The sequence below is a fragment of the Bubalus bubalis genome, chromosome 12 (assembly GCF_019923935.1).
Source record: "Bubalus bubalis isolate 160015118507 breed Murrah chromosome 12, NDDB_SH_1, whole genome shotgun sequence".
Lineage (NCBI taxonomy): Eukaryota > Metazoa > Chordata > Mammalia > Artiodactyla > Bovidae > Bubalus > Bubalus bubalis.
The window spans coordinates 71,782,287-71,800,010 of NC_059168.1; the positions used below are offsets into that span (position 1 = coordinate 71,782,287).

General features: G+C 44.2%; 1 protein-coding gene across 2 annotated transcripts in view; it reads left to right on the forward strand.

Moving 5' to 3' along the window:
• Positions 1–17,724, forward strand: part of IFT172 (intraflagellar transport 172) — a 37,464-nt gene that overhangs the window by 11,447 nt on the left and 8,293 nt on the right. For both annotated transcript variants that reach the window (XM_044926133.2, XM_006046159.4), the window contains exons 15-30: positions 4,212–4,324; positions 5,166–5,333; positions 8,275–8,411; positions 8,621–8,728; positions 10,550–10,634; positions 10,931–11,023; positions 11,515–11,592; positions 11,832–12,080; positions 12,260–12,338; positions 12,502–12,622; positions 12,813–12,957; positions 14,144–14,233; positions 14,829–14,926; positions 15,091–15,226; positions 15,316–15,432; positions 15,770–15,912. In XM_044926133.2, coding sequence (XP_044782068.2) covers positions 4,212–4,324; positions 5,166–5,333; positions 8,275–8,411; positions 8,621–8,728; positions 10,550–10,634; positions 10,931–11,023; positions 11,515–11,592; positions 11,832–12,080; positions 12,260–12,338; positions 12,502–12,622; positions 12,813–12,957; positions 14,144–14,233; positions 14,829–14,926; positions 15,091–15,226; positions 15,316–15,432; positions 15,770–15,912 — 1,960 coding nt within the window. The remainder of the gene's footprint in view (positions 1–4,211; positions 4,325–5,165; positions 5,334–8,274; positions 8,412–8,620; positions 8,729–10,549; positions 10,635–10,930; positions 11,024–11,514; positions 11,593–11,831; positions 12,081–12,259; positions 12,339–12,501; positions 12,623–12,812; positions 12,958–14,143; positions 14,234–14,828; positions 14,927–15,090; positions 15,227–15,315; positions 15,433–15,769; positions 15,913–17,724) is intronic.

The window sequence follows — 17,724 nt, forward strand, 5'->3', positions numbered from 1 at the left end:
TTACAGTGTTGTGTATCACTTTTTAATAAATAGTTTGTAGGTTTTGAGGTCTTATTTAGGAAATCCCTTTCTACTCCCTCCTGTATTTTGGCACTTAAAATTTTTGCCTTTTACCTGGAATTTATTTTTGTGCATAATATAAGTAGAAATCTAATTTTATTTTTCCATATGTGTAACTATTTATTGAAAATCCATTCTTCACCCAATAATACATTATGTCATCTCTCATAAATCAAGTTTCCATATACATATGGGTCTGTCCTTAAGATATTTTTGCATTTCAAGAGTTTTATATTTCATATGAGGTTTCTGAGCTCAGAAATGTAAGTATAATGCAAATAATAACACAGTCCACTGGCCTAAGTTCTAACAGCAGTAGTGAGCCATATGACTTTGGACAAGTCACCTCACTCTGTAGGTCTCATCTTCAGTGTACATTGACAGAGTTTATCTCTTAACTTTTTTGGGTCACCAACCCCTTTGAGTATCTAATTAAAAGCATAAATCCTTTCCCAGAAAAATATCTACACACATAATTTTATATGTAATTTCAGGGTGCTCATATAAATAGGGTCCCCACAGCTTTAGCACTTTCTAATTGTACTTAAAATTGAGGCGTTAAAACATAGATTTACTGATTTTGCTTTTGAATTAAAGAAAAATTCATTTTTAAGTTGGTCATCCCAGTTGTGGATATCAGCTGGCATTTGGTTTTTAGCTTCAGTCAGTTCAGTTCAGTTCAGTCGCTCAGTCATGTCTGATTCTTTGTGACCCCAATAATCACAGCACGCCAGGCTTCCCTGTCCATCACCAACTCCCGGAGTTCACTCAAACTCATGTCCATCGAGTCAGTGATGCCATCCAGCCATCTCATCATCTGTCGTCCCCTTCTCCTCCTGCCCCCAATCCCTCCCAGCATCAGAGTCTTTTCCAATGAGTCAACTCTTCGCATGAGGTGGCCAGAGTACTGGAGTTTCAGCTTTAGCATCATTCCTTCCAAAGAAATCCCAGGGCTGATCTCCTTCAGAATGGACTGGTTGGATCTCCTTGCAGTCCAAGGGACTCTCAAGAGTCTTCTCCAACACCACAGTTCAAAAGCATCAATTCTTCGGCGCTCAGCTTTCTTCACAGTCCAACTCTGGCATCCATACATGACCACTGGAAAAACCATAGCCTTGACTAGATGGACCTTTGTTGGCAAAGTAATGTCTCTGCTTTTGAATATGCTATCTAGGTTGGTCATAACTTTCCTTCCAAGGAGTAAGCGTCTTTTAATTTCATGGCTGCAGTCACCATCTGCAGTGATTTTGGAGCCCCCCAAAATAAAATCTGACACTGTTTCCATTGTTTCCCCATCTATTTGCCATGAAGTGATGGGACCAGATGCCATGATCTTCGTTTTCTGAATGTTGAGTTTTAAGCCAACTTTTTCACTCTCCTCTTTCACTTTCATCAAGAGGCTTTTAGTTCCTCTTCACTTTCTGCCATAAGGGTGGTGTCATCTGCATATCTGAGGTTACTGATATCTCTCCCGGCAATCTTGATTCCAGCTTATGCTTTTTCCAGCCCAGCGTTTTTATGATGTACTCTGCATAAAGTTAAATAAGCAGGGTGACAATATACAGCCTTGACGTACTCCTTTTCCTATTGGAACCAGTCTGTTGTTCCATGTCCAGTTCTAACTGGTGCTTCCTGACCTGCATATAGGTTTCTCAAGAGACAGGACAGGTGGTCTGGTATTCCCATCTCTTTCAGAATTTTCCACAGTTTATTGTGATCCACACAGTCAAAGGCTTTGGCATAGTCAATAAAGCAGAAATAGATGTTTTTCTGGAACTCTTGCTTTTTCGATGATCCAGCGGATGTTGGCAATCTGATCTTAAGCATATATAACAAAAGCAAGCACATTGCTCATTGATAATGTATAAGATAATTGACAATGTATGCTGCTGCTGCTGCTAAGTCACTTCGGTCGTGTCTGACTCTGTGCGACGCCATAGACGGCAGCCCACCAGGCTCCCCAGTCCCTGGGATTCTCCAGGCAAGAACACTGGAGTGGGTTGCCAGTGCTTTCTCCGGAATTGACAATGTATCAGTTCAGTTCAGTTCGGTTCAGTCGCTCAGTCATGTCTGTCTCTTTGCGACCCCATGAATCGCAGCACGCCAGGCCTCCCTGTCCATCACCAACTCCCGGAGTCCACCCAAACCCACGTCCATTGAGTCAGTGATGCCATCCAACCATCTTCTCCTCTGTCATCCCCTTCTCCTCCTGCCCTCGATCTTTCCCAGCATCAGGGTCTTGTCAAATGAGTCAGCTCTTCGCATCAGGTGGCCGAAGTATTGGAGTTTCAGCTTCAACATCAGTCCTTCCAATGAACACCCAGGACTGATCTCCTGTAGGATGGACTGGTTGGATCTCCTTGCAGTCCAAGGGACCCTCAAGTCTTCTCCAACACCACAGTTCAAAAATATCCATTCTTCAGTGCTCAGCTTTCTTTATAGTCCAACTCTCACATCCATACATGACCACTGGAAAAACCATAGCCTTGACTAGACGGACGTTTGTTGACAAAGTAATGTCTCTGCTTTTTAATATGCTGTCTAGGTTGGTCATAACTTTCCTTCCAAGGAGTAAGCATCTTTTAATTTCATGGCTGCGATCACCATCTGCAGTGATTTTGGAGCCCAGAAAATTAAAATCAGTGACTGTTTCCACTGTTTCCCCATCTATTTCCCATGAAATAATGGAACCAGATGCCATGATGTTAGTTTTCTGAATGTTGAGCTTTAGGCCAACTTTTTCACTCTCCTCTTTCACTTTCATCAAGAGGCTCTTTAGTTCTTCTTCACTTTCTGCCATAAGGGTGGTGTCATCTGCATGTCTGAAGTTATTGATATTTCTCCCGGCAGTCTTGATTCCAGCTTGTGCTTCTTCCAGCCCAGCGTTTCTCATGATGTACTCTGCATAGAAGTTAAATAAGCAGGGTGATAATATACAGCCTTGACGTGCTCCTTTTTCTATTTGGAACCAGTCTGTTGTTCCATGTCCAGTTCTAACTGTTGATTCCTGACCTGCATACAGGTTTCTCAAGAGGCGGGTCAGGTGGTCTGGTATTCCCATCTCTTTCAGAATTGTCCACAGTTTATTGTGATCCACACAGTCAAAGGCTTTGGCATAGTCAATAAAGCAGAAATGATGCTGTGAAAGTGTTGCACTCAATATGCCAGCAAATTTGGAAAACTCAGCAGTGGCCACAGGACTGGAAAAGGTCAGTTTTCATTCTAATCTCAAAGGAAGGCAGTGCCAAAGAATGCTCAAACTACCACACAATTGCACTCATCTCACATGCTAGTAAAGTGATGCTTAAAATTCTCCAAGCCAGGCTCCAGCAATACGTGAACCGTGAACTTCCAGATGTTCAAGCTGGTTTTAGAAAAGGCAGAGGAACCAGAGATCAAATTGCCAACATCCACTGGATCATCAAAAAAGCAAGAGAGTTCCAGAAAAGCATCTATTTCTGCTGTATTGATTATGCGAAAGCCTTTGACTATGTGGATCACAATGTATAAGATAATATATAAGAGTTGTGAATGGGCTTTTTTCAGGAGACTCCCTGAAAGCATCTTAGCCAACCCTGAGTGGTCTGTTCTAAGCATGATTGTTTCTTAATGTTATCTACAAAATTCAGACCCAGCTAATATTTATCCTCTACACTTAACCCTCTAACTTTAGTCAGAGGTTCCTCCTATTGTGTCTGTGCACCTTCAACACTGGTGGACCCTCTGTGTTTTTATGTCACCTGTACACTCAGGTGTACACGTAACTCCTTGGAGCACCTGTGATCACTGAGGTCATTTCGTTCATCAGCTTTCTCTCATTGGTAGGCTTGCTGTAACTGGGGCTTATCATGACTAACAGAAGCCATAGTTCTGACCTGCTATAAGACAAGTCCCAGAGTCCCAGAGGGGAATCAGATTTCTTGGTGGGTCTAACTTAACTCCGGAGTTAAATGAAATCTCTGTAAATTTAGAAGAAACATGGCATCTGAAACAACTTAGCAAAACTATATTATACTGACCATTTGTACTCCTGAGTGACGTGCTCTAGACTAATGCAACATTCTTAAAACCAAACTTTCATAAGCCACCTGATGCTTTGTACGTAATTATGTGGAATCTGTCTTTTTCACCCTGTTTCCTTTACTCTCTAGTGGACCTAATTGGCGGCTACAACATTGGTACCATCAGCCATGAGAGCCGTGTGGATTGGCTGGAACTTAATGAGACTGGGCACAAGCTTCTCTTCAGGGACCGGAAACTTCGTGTGAGAAGGGTTACTAAGGCCTTAACCACTGACTGGTCTGTAAAGGATGTGGTACTAGCTGCCACCAGGGGCGGTGGGAGGCAGAATGGGACATGATTTCTTGGGGCTATGCCATAAGCATAATGAACAGCACAGAAGGATCAACATTTTCTAAATCTAATATCACCACGCATCCCATTTTACCCTGAGAGATTGTATCATGCAGGCACCAAAGTCATGAGGGGAATTTGGGAGTGGTGTGTCTCTTCTATTCACAAATCTGTGACTTCATGAACCATCCTCACCCCTGCGTTCCTCTTCCTCACCGCCCAGCTGACCTTTACCACACCTACTCCTCCAGTGCTCTTCGGCCACACTTAGCACTGACGCTGACTTGAAAACAGTCTCCCCCAGCCCTTTATTGATTCTGATCTCAGTGTGGTATCGCCAGTGAGTTCGACCTCAGGGACTACCTGGTGATTTTTTATTTCATTTTCACTGTGATGTAAAAGCCACATCACATATTTCTAGGCCATTTAATTTGTCTCATGGCCTTATTTTTGTAATCCAGACCGATAACTCTGGCCCAGAGTTATTCTAGGAATGAAAGTCTGACTTTCACCTAACTTAAATTCCTAGGGTGTAGCCCTTTGCTCTTTTGGTCATCTCTTATTTGGCCAGTGTCAGAATATACCAACTGAGCATGAACTTGAAGGGTTTATGGTCGAAGTTCAGTAAGCTTTGAAATTCAGCATGTACCTGACTAGTGGGCTAGCTCACCACATTTCCCCATTAGGAAATGGTCCAGATGGAAGACACCCACATCTTTTCTTAATTGTGTATCTACTTCTTGCTCCTCCAGTTGCATCTATACGATATTGAAAGCTGCTCTAAGACGATGATCCTCAACTTCTGCTCCTACGTGCAATGGGTCCCAGGAAGTGATGTGCTGGTGGCTCAGAACCGAAACAACTTGTGTGTGTGGTACAACATTGAGGCACCTGAGAGGGTCACCACGTCGTCTATCAGGGTATGTCCACGCCAGGGCACCTCACACATAGTGTCGAGCTGATTAATCGGAACCCAAGGAAACTGGGAAGGCTGCTTGGTTTGTCTGCCTGCCACCCATAACCTCTCTGATGGAGTTGGCAGGTGACACTTAGACTGCTTCCCACAGTGGTCTGGGCCCCAGAGCCATCCTTGTTCAGATTTCTGACATTATATTAGACCCTCAGAGTACTGGTCCCTATTATAGTGGGAATTCACCAAGTCGAATTGTGGAGTTCCCTTAGACTGGAAGATCCCCAGTTGAGGAGGAATTCCATATCACACCTCCTTATGTGCTGATTCTCTGTTACAAGCCATTCAGAGTTCTGTTTTTTTCAGACTGCTGATTACACCCTCTGTCCTACCCCATGACAACCTCATACACACAGTAATATCCCAAATCTGGGAGGAGCCTATGGAAACAGAAAAGAGGCCCGTGTGCTAGGCTAGGATGACTGCCACGGGTGTATGTAGAGCACTTGATGCTTTCTTTTTATTCTTTTATCAATCTCTTTTTTTCCCCTCCTTTTTTGCTTCATTTTAGACTGATTAAGGTTGGATTGGGGTGGGTGGGAGCTTGTCCTTTTCTAAATACCTTTTTTTGGTTTGAAGATTAAATGTCCTGTTTCTATAGTAATTACCCTTAAAAGTTCACTATGTATTTAAATTAACAAAGTCTGAAGTTAAGCAGCATCCACCCACCCTCCATTGCACTGCAGACAAGGACCATACAAGGCTTTAACTTTGATTCCCTCCCCTTTGCCATTGTTGTTTAGTGTTGTTGTTCTTTGTAATATTTATTTTATTTACTTATTTGTCTGTGCCAGGTCTTAGCTGTGGCATCTTTTAGTTGCAGCGTATGAACTATTAGTTACGGCATGTGGGATCTAGTTCCCTGACCAGGGATCAAACTCTGCATTGGGAGTGTGGAGTCTTAGCCACTGGACCACCAGGGAAGACCCCGTTGTCCAGTATTCTGTTCCTTTCTGTCATCCCCAAAGCTAGACATTATTGTTTTATACAGACAGAATTTGTTTAGATTTACCATCATAGTGCCAGTTTCCCCATTCACCTTTTCCTTTAACCTTGCTGATCTTCCCTCGGGAGTTATTTTTCTTCCTCTTCTTGAAAAGTAACATTTAGAAGATTCTTTAAAGTCTTTTGATGATAAAATGCTCAGGTTTTGATTATTTGAAACTATTTTTACTTAGAGCTTTGCTACTGAAAGATACTTGGACTCACTACCCAATTCTAGATTGACAGTTAATTTTTCTTAGCCTTTTGCAAATGTTGTGCCATTGATTGACTTCTTTTGTTCTGGCAGGTTTACTAATAGCCCCTTCTGTATAGGTGGTCTGTCTTTTCTCTCTGGTTGCTTTTAATATCTTTCTTTTTTAATCTTTTTTTTTTTTTTTTTTGGATGTGTTGAAATTTCACTACAGTATGTCTGGATATAAACTTCTTTTTATTTATCTTGCTTGGTGTATATTGTGCTTCCTATATTTGTAAGTACATATATTTCCATCAGTCTTGGAAATTTCTCAACCATAATCTCTTTAAACATTGCTTCTTCTCTCATATTCTCTAGTCTCTCCATCAAAACTCTAATTAGGCATATGTTAGATTTCTTGTCCTGTCTTCTGTGCCTTTTCATGCTAAAATTTTTTTAGCTCCATGGTAAATTCTGGGTAATTTCTTTTTAAAAAAAACTTTTTACCTTATATTGGATTTATATTGGATGAACAATGTTGTGATTGTTTCAGGTGTATAGCAAAGCCATACATATATAAGTATCCATTCTCCCCCAAACTCACCTCCCATTCTGCATAATGTCTTAAAATACATCTTTCAGTTCATCAGTTCACTTTCATCATTGTCTAGTCTACTATTTAAACCATCTATTGTATTGTTTTTCCACTTCAAAAATTAAAGGCTTTACTTGGTTCTTTCTCCAACCTGCCTGACTATTTTTTGATAGTCTCTTGTTCCTGGCTTGATATTTCATCTTTTGGGTCTCTAATGTTTCACACATAATTATTTTATATTCCATAACTGTCTTTTTTCCTATTATTTTTTATATCCTAGATCCATGGAGGTCTGAAACTGTTGTCTGTAGTTATTGTTTACTTCCTGCTAGTGGTTTGTTAAGTGGTATTTTGGTAGTTTTTAATTGTGAGCTCATGTTACGTTGAATGTCATCTTTTGGAATCCTGAGGGCCTTAGTTGGACGTGCTTTCCTCCAGAGATGATCTGTATTTGCTTATGCAGGAATCAGGCATGTTAATGATCTATATACTCCTTTGGTTTCCTTTACTGAATAGAGGATCCACGTTTAATGAGAAATCCTCAGATTTGGCCTCCCCATTCTGCTGAAGGACCCAAAGTTTACTCTCCTAATACTATGTTTGCCTTAGGGCAACTATAGTTTTCCCATCTGCTCACCTTCCATTTTTTTCCTGCTCTCTCTCTCTTTTTTTCTTTTGGTTTTAACTTACTGACCTTCCTTTTTGTGGAGGGGAAGGGTGGGAGAGGGAGCAGGAAGCTTTCCTAGTGATTTCTTCAGTTGAACTCAGCAATACATTAAAAAGGATGTTCCAAGTTCAAGTTGAATTTTAGCTGGAGAACCTTTACGAATACCAAGTCATGGTACTGCTGGCAGCAGAAGTGGATGCCACACTTTGTCAACATATCCCTAGCCACTAGTGCTATCATAGCTATGGTGTACTTTAACCCAGGGATGTACTTTAACCCCACAGATGGGGAATTTTTATATGCCTGAGGGAAGCGTCAGAAAAACAGAGAGTATAGTCATTCCTTCAGAGTGTGAGCAGTAGGGTTGGATGAGGGTGGGTCTTTTCTGCAGTTGAGCCTGTGTTAACACTCACCTGGAATTCTGGTGGGGTGGGGGAATTGAATTTTTACAGGGTGATGTTGTAGGTCTGGAGCGAGGTGGGGGAAAGACAGAGGTGATGGTGACCGAAGGTGTGACTACAGTTGCCTACACCCTGGATGAGGGCCTTATTGAGTTTGGAACAGCCATTGATGACGGCAACTACACCCGGTGAGACACGAGGCTGATAACCAGCACGGTGGTGGGGAAGTCAGCAAAACCAGCCATGTCTGAAAAGGACCTGGTGGTCCTAGGAGGAGATTAGACAAAAAGGGCAAATAATTGCCTCCCCCATCCTCTTGCTGCCCCATCACCAATATTCCTTAGTGTCTTCCTGACCTTGGACTCATTCCTTGTGCTTTGCTTCCTTCCCTCTGCAGGGCCACAGCCTTCTTGGAAACTCTGGAAATGACCCCAGAAACAGAAGCAATGTGGAAAACCTTGAGTAAGCTGTCACTGGAAGCAAAGCAGCTACACATTGCTGAGAGGTGAGCCGGGCTGTGGAACCCAGGTGCCAGGCAGCTCTGAGGGAGAGATGGCCGCACAGTGTCTTCCCCGTGGGCTGCTCCTCCCCAGAGTTGGGGCACCTCCTGCCTTCCCATGCCAACAGATGTCATGGAACCCTTCCACAGTGCAGTTATTCCAAACATCCTCCCATCCTAGAGTACGACAGTATGGCTTTTATTTATTTTTTAAAATTTTTATTGGGCTGTAGTTGCTTTACAGTGTTGTGTTAGTTTCTTGCTAACACAAGAAAGTGAATCAGGCATTCATACATATATACATATATCCCCCTTTTTTAGATTTCCTCCCCATTTAGGTCACCACAGAACACGGAGTAGAGCTCCCTGTGCTGTACAGTGGGCTCTCATTAGTTATCTGTTTGATTAGATACATTCGTAGTGTATATATGTCAATCCCAATCTCCCACTTCATCCCATCCCCTCTTCTTCCTTTGGCAACCATAAGTTTGTTCTCTGCAACTGAGACTATTTCTGCTTTGCAAATAAGTTCATCTCTACCATTTTCTAGATTCCAAATATAAGCGATGTTATATGATATTTGTTTTTATCTGACTTCCTATAAGAGTATGTCTTTTATTGTTTTCACTCCCCCACCTTGTAACTAGGTGCTGCTTCCAAGTGTTTAACGTTTCTACCCTACAATCTATGTGTTGATGCGTATATTCCAATAATGCTATAGGAGTGTAATTAATAGGAAAAACACGGGACTCCAGACTCTCCTATTTCAAATCTTGATTCCATTTACCAACTGTGTAACTTTAGAGAGATTAACTTAACCTTCTCAAGCCTTGGCTTCTCCATTTTCTCTATGAAATCAGGATAATAACAGTATTCATCTTGCAGGATGGTAAAGAAGAGTGGCAGAGTGGCAGTGATAGGGGAGACTCAATGAAAGGATCTGTGCAAAGGGCACAGACCAGAAGTGCTCATTAAACATCAGCTGCTGTGGCTTTGGCAAAGATTCGTCCTTGGTCCCTTTTATCCCATCCCCCGACAGCTAGACTCACTGCAAGTCATAGGGACAGTGAGCCAGGGTTTTTATAACGTACCCCAAATCTCTTAGTTGTTCAACCCTGTCTCCACCCTAGAACAGACCACCACCATCTCCTGCATACAGTGGTGCAAAAACCTCTTAATTAGTCTCTTAATTAATTAGAAACTGCTACTTAGACCCCTACAATCCTTAGAACCATAGCAGCTGTGGTAATTTTTTAAAAACATAAGTTAGATTAAATCATTCTCTTGCTTTTGTGCTTTGTATAAAACACAAACACCTAAGGCCCCACAAGATTTGACCCCACTTCCTTCTCATATCAGGTACTTGCCCATTAGTCTCCAGCCACACAGGCATCCTTTGTCCCTTTGAGCACACCAAGCTCACTCCTGCCTTGGGCCCTTTAAACTAGCTTCTCCCTCTGCCTGGAGTAATTTTCCTCCATCTTGCCATGATTGGCTCTTTCTTGGATTCAGGTCTCAGCTCAGATGACAGCTCCTGGAACAGGCCTTCTCTGACAACCAACTTAAATAGTTCCCTCAGTTTCATTTTCCATTATTTCAATTAATCTTTGTTTATTTGTTTGCTAATTAACTGTTTCCACTAGAAAGTAAGTTCCCTGGGAGCCAGGCCCTCATCTTTGTTTTTGTGTCCCCAGTGGACCCCTTTGTGTCCCCAGTGGCAAGAACAAGTGCCTGGCATATAATGATGCTCATCGTATATCTGCTAAACCAATGAATTAATGATGATTCTATAATAATATTGTTATTGTTATTGCTTCCATACTTTAGGTGCTTTTCTGCTCTGGGACATGTTGCAAAAGCTCGGTTCCTCCATGAAACCAATGAGATTGCAGATCAAGTGTCTCGGGAATATGTAAGTATTCTCCTGATTCGTTCACTTTTTTGAGCTGAGATTTCTCTTGGCACTCAGACCCACGACTCTTAGCTTTCCAGCCATGGCTAATTTCCTCTACCCTGCCCTCCCCATCGCCACCTTCAAGTCAGGCCATTTTGGAGTTGTTTGCCAAACCTCAAGCCTCTAAGCCCCAAGTTTTTCAGCTTCCTAAGCCTTTAGCCTCCACATCTCTCTGACCTCCCTGTCTCCACTTACACAGACAGAATTGTTCATGGGCACCAACAGAATAACCAGAACCTTCTTTTTTTTCACAGGGTGGAGAAGGAACAGACTTTTATCAGGTCCGAGCACGACTAGCCATGCTGGAGAAGAACTACAAGCTGGCGGAAATGATCTTCTTAGAACAGGTAATAGGAGCAGAGGAGCTGGATGGAAGAGGGGATCAGAGAAGAAAAAAGTGAGGCAAACTCAGAGGAAGAATGAGCGCTGGTCAGCTGGGCTATCAGAGGCCTGGAGAGAAACTTTAAAAAGGTTTATACAGTGAATTTCACTGCTCCATAATTTCCTCCTCTGGGTTCGTTCTGACAATCACTTCTTTACTTCATAGAAAGTCTACCATCTCCCTTTGTTCTCCACAATTCTTGTGCATGGAGATAGATCCCAATTTTGTGAGGCCCAATGCTTATTCAGTTTGAGAAGCCCTCTTTAAGAAAAGTTGCTTTGGAAGGAGCCTGTGCAAATAAGGTGCCCTGAAGCTTATGCTTCTTTTAGTTTCATACTAAGGATGAAGCTTTCAACCCACACAGGCTGGCATCTCAGCCAGGCTGAGGAGAGCTTGCTAATTTCTGATCCTCGTGTCTTCCTGGTGTCCCTCCTCCCTCTGCCCGGCCTCCCCTAGAATGCCGTTGAGGAGGCCATGGACATGTACCAGGAGCTACACCGCTGGGATGAATGTATCGCTGTGGCTGAGGCCAAGGTACCGGTTCTGTCTTCCCCACAGTTGTTCAGAACTAGGGCCCACCAGTATCAGAAACCCCTTCTTGTCAAGGAGGCTGCAGGAGCTGAAACAGTGTTGGGGCTGGACCTTATAGTGCTGGGAGTTGGGCCTCTGGTGACTGGGAGGATTTCGGCTGTTACAGTGGGATTGGACATAATGGGAAGCAGCGGGGCAGGAAGGAGGGGCGTGACTCCTGGTTATCTTCTGCTGCATGTCAGGGGCACCCGGCCCTAGAGAAGCTGCGCCGGGCTTACTACCAGTGGCTGATGGACACACAGCAAGAGGAGCGGGCAGGCGAACTTCAGGAGAGCCAAGGGGATGGGCTAGCAGCCATCAGCCTCTACCTCAAAGCTGGGCTCCCCGCCAAGGCTGCTCGGCTGGTGCTGAACCGAGAGGAACTGCTGGCCAACACGGAGCTGGTGGAGCACATCACTGCTGCCCTGATCAAGGGCGAGCTGTATGAACGGGTACCCTGGCTTCCAGTTCCCATCCCGTAGCCCCCAGGGCTCAGTGCCCTCTCCTACCCAGTGGTGTCTTGGAGTGCACAGCCCTCCCTGAGTGCTGGCTGAATCCTGCACACTGGGGACTGACAGTTGATTTTTGTGTAGTAGGGGTATCTTTGAAGTAACATGGGATGTGTTAACAGGCAGGTGATCTCTTTGAGAAGATTCGAAATCCACAGCGGGCTCTGGAGTGCTACTGTAAAGGCAGCGCATTCATGAAAGGTACTGGCCAGTCCACAGTGTTGCAGACTCCTGCCTTAACAGTCCCCTGACACCTGGCTTCAGGGATCCCCCATCCTTCCACTTCTCCCTTGTACTCCACGCCTCACTTCTCTGCCTCATGGTGCCCGAAGCCTGCACTGAATGCCCTCTCTGTCTCCGGCAGCGGTGGAGCTGGCTCGGTTGGCATTCCCAGTGGAAGTGGTGAGACTAGAGGAGGCGTGGGGGGACCACTTGGTGCAGCAGAAGCAGCTCGATGCGGCCATTAATCATTACATCGAAGCCAGGTGTGGTGGTCCAGGGGTGCAGAGGGCATTTGGACATGAGGTGAGAGGTGATGGGACAGGCAAGGGCACCAAGGCCTCACTAAAACAAGGGAAATCTCCGAATGTGGGTTGGTGTATGCTTGAGATATCTCTACCTCCATCCATTTTCCTCTTTCCTCATATACATTTATCCCTTTTCCAACTATGCCAGGTGCTCCATTAAAGCAATTGAGGCTGCCCTGGGTGCCCGCCAGTGGAAGAAGGCAATTTATATATTAGATCTGCAGGATCGGAACACTGCGTCCAAATACTATCCTCGCGTGGCCCAACACTACGCATCGCTGCAGGAGTATGAGGTGAGGGACAGCCCCTTTCTGCAGCATGGAGCAGTATAGTACAGGAGGATGAGGAGAGAGCCCAGAAAGGGCCACCTCCCTAGATCCTTCTTACTGGGGCCCAACAGTGTCACCACCCTAAATGAAACACGCCACCATTTCACTCTGACGTGACACAGAACCCTCTCCCAGACATATAAAGCAGGTCTCTAGCATGAGAGATGCTTCAAGAATAACTTCAACATTAGCAGATGCAAACTATTATATATAGGATGGATAAACAAGGTCCTATTGTATAGCACAGGGAACTGTATTCAATATCCTGTAATAAACCATAATGGAAAAGAATATATATATATATATATATATGTGTGTGTGTATATATATAAAACTGAAGCAGAAGTTAATACAACATTGTAAATTATACCTCAATAAAATTTTTTTTAATTAAAAAAAAAAGAGTATCACCAACATATTTACAGTATAGAATCATCATGGACTGCAAAAACATGAGGCCATCTTAAGTTCAGTTCAGCCACTCAGTCGTATCCAACTCTTTGCAACCCCACGGACTGCAGCACGCCAGGCCTCCCTGACAATCACCACCTCCCGGAGTTTACTCAAACTCATGTCCATTAAGTTGGTAATGCCATCCAACCAAATCATCTCCTTCTCCTCCTGCCTTCAATCTTTCCAAGTATCAGGGTCTTTTCCAGTGAGTCAGTTCTTTGCATCAGGTGGCCAAAGTATTGGAGTTTGAGCTTCAGCGTCAGTCCTTCCAATGAATATTCACGACTGATTTCCTTTAGGATTGACTGCTTGGATCTCCTTGCAGTCCAAGGAACTCTCAGGAGTCTTCTCCAACACCACAGTTCAAAAGCATCAAAGAAAGTTCAAAAGCTTTCTTTATAGTCTAACTCTCACATCCATACATGACTACTGGAAAAACCATAGCTTTGACTAGACAGACCTTTGTTGGCAAAGTAATCTTAAACTCCCACTGTATTGTCCTCATACTGTTTGGGGCTGGTCTTTTATCAAAACAGAAGAAAGCCTGAGACACCTACAGTCACCTTGTCTTCTCTGTGACTGTACACTAATGGAGTCCCAGGCTCTGCTCCCTCCCAGCTGAGGTTTGTTCTTTCCTCCTCCAGGCTGCTTTCACCCTGTCGCTCTGACCTTGTGCCTCTCCCTGTCTCACCTGCAGATTGCGGAAGAGCTCTACACTAAGGGAGACCGGACGAAAGACGCCATAGACATGTACACCCAGGCTGGCCGCTGGGAGCAAGCCCACAAGGTGGGCAACGGGTGACATTCATGAGAAGAGAATGCTACCTTCATGGCTGTGTTGTCCCTTCCCCTAGTCGCCAATCTCCCCACTTCACTGGGCTCCCTGCAAGCCGAGGAAGAGTACCAGAGTACGGTCTGGGTAACTGATGCCTAGCCAAAAGGAAAGGCAAGGATCATGAGAGGCTCTAGTTCCCAAACCTGCAATTCGGAAGAGAGCAGATGGCCTTGGGAGCTGGGAATCTGAAATACCTCTGCTGGAGCTCTAGTCACACTGGTAACTGTTCTCGTTCATGCTTCCAGAGCCCAGTGGGTGCAATAGGAGTAAGTTAGTGGGATTGTGTGCCCCCACCCAGCACAGGGCATCTCTGACCCTCCTGCCTTAGCAGAATGTAGTTCTTACTCTGCTCCTTATGGACTTGGGATCCCTGAGCTGAGTAGGAGAGTGGCAGTAACCAAACTCCTGTGCTTATTGGGAAAGTTCAGAGTTCCTGTGAAAACAGGCTTCCTTGAAGAAACCCCACTTCCCTGTCCGCTCTGTGTTGCCCTCTGCTTCCCTTGGGAATTAGTGCCTGAGGCTGCCCTGACCCTCTGTGTCTGCACAGCTGGCCATGAAGTGCATGAGACCAGAAGATGTCTCGGTGCTGTACATCACTCAGGCTCAGGAGATGGAGAAGCAGGGCAAGTACCGAGAGGCTGAAAGGTGAGCCGTGGCCCCAGGAGAGGTGTAGCAGGATACGGGGCTTGAGGGCTGGGGTCTGCAGATATATGCCCTCTGCCCAGAAGACAGGGACAGAATCCCTTAGGAACGACTCTCACAGCAGGAATCTGGGTCTAGGAGGCCACAGGTGTTTCTCCTGTCCCCAGGCTATATGTGACCGTGGAAGAGCCTGATCTTGCCATCACCATGTTCAAAAAGCACAAGTTGTATGATGATATGATCCGCTTAGTAGGGAAGCACCACCCAGACCTCCTCAGTGACACACACCTGCATCTGGGCAAGGTGAGCCCTTCTCCTGCTGCCGCCCATCTCTTCCCCAAAGAGGCTCCATCTGCCCCTCTCCCCATCCTGACTTGCCTCTCCCTCCCCAGGAGCTGGAGGCCGAGGGCCGACTCCAGGAGGCTGAGTATCACTACCTTGAGGCCCAGGAGTGGAAGGCGACAGTGAACATGTACCGGTCCAATGGGCTTTGGGAAGAGGCTTACCGGGTAAGGAGGTCTTCCCCTTACTGGGTAAGGATGTACAGGGTCCTTCCATCCTGCTTTCCCATGCTCAAGTAACTGTCTAATTTTAAACTGGTCGTGGGTATCTTTGAAAAAAGTCCACACCTACACACAAAATTTCACATACAATTTTAATGGTTTGTGAACGACCTGAAATCCATCCTTGGACTCTAATCAGGTTAATAGGGCTGAAATTTAGCCCTCTTCCTACTGCTCTGGAGAGGTACCTGATCTTTTTCCAAGCTGAGGTCAAGTCAGAGATGACAAGGGAGCAGCCATGTACCCCTGTGTTGGAGGGTTGCCAAGGGGCTTTGCTTTTCAGGTGGCCAAGGCTCATGGAGGAGCTAATGCCCACAAACACGTGGCCTATCTGTGGGCAAAAAGCCTAGGAGGAGAGGCTGCCGTTAGACTGCTCAACAAGCTGGGACTCCTGGAAGCTGCTATTGACCATGCTGCTGACAACTGGTGAGGCCCCAAGCCTTCTCTCTGGGGGCCCCATTCCAGACAGCCTCTATATAGAGAAAGAAAATTGATGTATAACTGAAAAGCATTTCTAGAGGCTGAAGCAAGAGTGAAGAAATGTGGTAAGGAGAGATCCTTGGAAGAGCTTGATAGAGAGGCAAGAATGAATTAGTAATTCTGCTCCTGTTCCCCTGGGGGCTCAGAAGGGTGTTTAATCTTTGGCTGTTCTAAGGAGAAAGGAGGAAAGAGAACAATTTTTAAAGCTAAAATGCTCTAAGCCAGTAATTTACTGCTGAGTAATGTGTGATGTGAGTAAAGTGTGGGTCTCTCCAGTGGCTCAGATGGTAAGGAATCTACCTGCAATACAGGAGACTTGGTTTTGATCCCTGAGTTGGGAAGATTCCCCTGGAGAAGGAAATGGCAACCTACTCTAGTATTCTTGCCTGGAGAATCCCATGGATAGAGGAGCCTGGTGGGCTACAGTCTATAGGGTCAGAAAGAGCTGGACATGACTGAGCAACTAAGCACATACACACACAATGGAAATGTGATTCCATTAAATGCAAAATGAGCTTTTCTTTTTTTTAATTAAGTTAAATTATTAATTTTTTGAAGTGTAGTTGATTTACGATATTTGTTTCAGGTGTCCCACGTGGTGATTCAGTATTTTGTATAGATTATACTCCATTTAAGGTTATTATAAAACATTGGCTGCATTCCCTGTGCTGTGTAATGTATCCTTGTAGTTTATTTATACCGAGTAGTTTGTACCTCTTAATCTCCTATCCCTGTCTTACCCTTCCCCCTTTTCCTCTCCCCACTGGTAACTACTGGTTTGTTCTCTATATTGGTGAGTCTGTTCCTGTTTTGTTATTTTCATTTGTTTCATTTTTTAGATTTCATATATAAGTAATAACCTATAGTATTTGTCTTTGTCTGACTTATTTTACTAAGCATAATACCTTCCTGGTCCATCCATGTTGTTGGAAATGGCAAATTTTCATTTTTTATGACTGAGTAATGGGGTCGCAGAGTCGGACACGACTGAGTGACTGAACTGAATTGAATATTCATGTGTGTGTGTGTGTGAACTGAATATTCATGTGTGTGTGTGTGTGTGTGACATCTTCTTTATTAATTTATCTGTTGATGGACACTTGGTTGCTTCCATATCTTGGCTATTGTAAATAATGCTACTATGAACATTGGGGTTCCTGTATCTTTAGTGTTTTTGTTTTCTTCAGCTATATACCCAGGAGTATAATTGTTGGATCTTATGGTAGTTCTGTTTTTCAGTTTTTTGAGGAACCTCCATACTGTTTTCCATAGTGGCTACACCAAATTACATTCCCACCAACATTTCATAAGGGTTCCCTTCTCTCCATATCCTCACCAGCATTTGTTATTTGTAGATCTTTTTTGATGATAGCCATCCTGACAGATGTGAGTTGTTACCTCATTGTGGTTTTGACTTGCATTTCTCTGATGATTATTGCTGTTAAGCATCTTTTCATGTTTTCATGTTAGCCATCTGTATATCCTCTTTTGGAAAACATCTATTCAAGACTTCTGCCCAAAAGCGAGGTTTTCTTAAGCAAATGTTAAGAACACCAGTAGGAATCCTGCAATGAGTCAAATTGCTATGGGTGGTTTTACTTGTTTCCAGAAGATTATTTTCCTGCTAGTGCAGATGTGGCTTTGTGGGAGGTGGTGGAAGCACCAGGGGTCCTTCCTGCCTGTTGATATAGTGCTCTCTATGCTTCTCTTATCATTTTGTTGATTTTTAAAAATCTGCCCCTTTTCTTCCCCTCAATC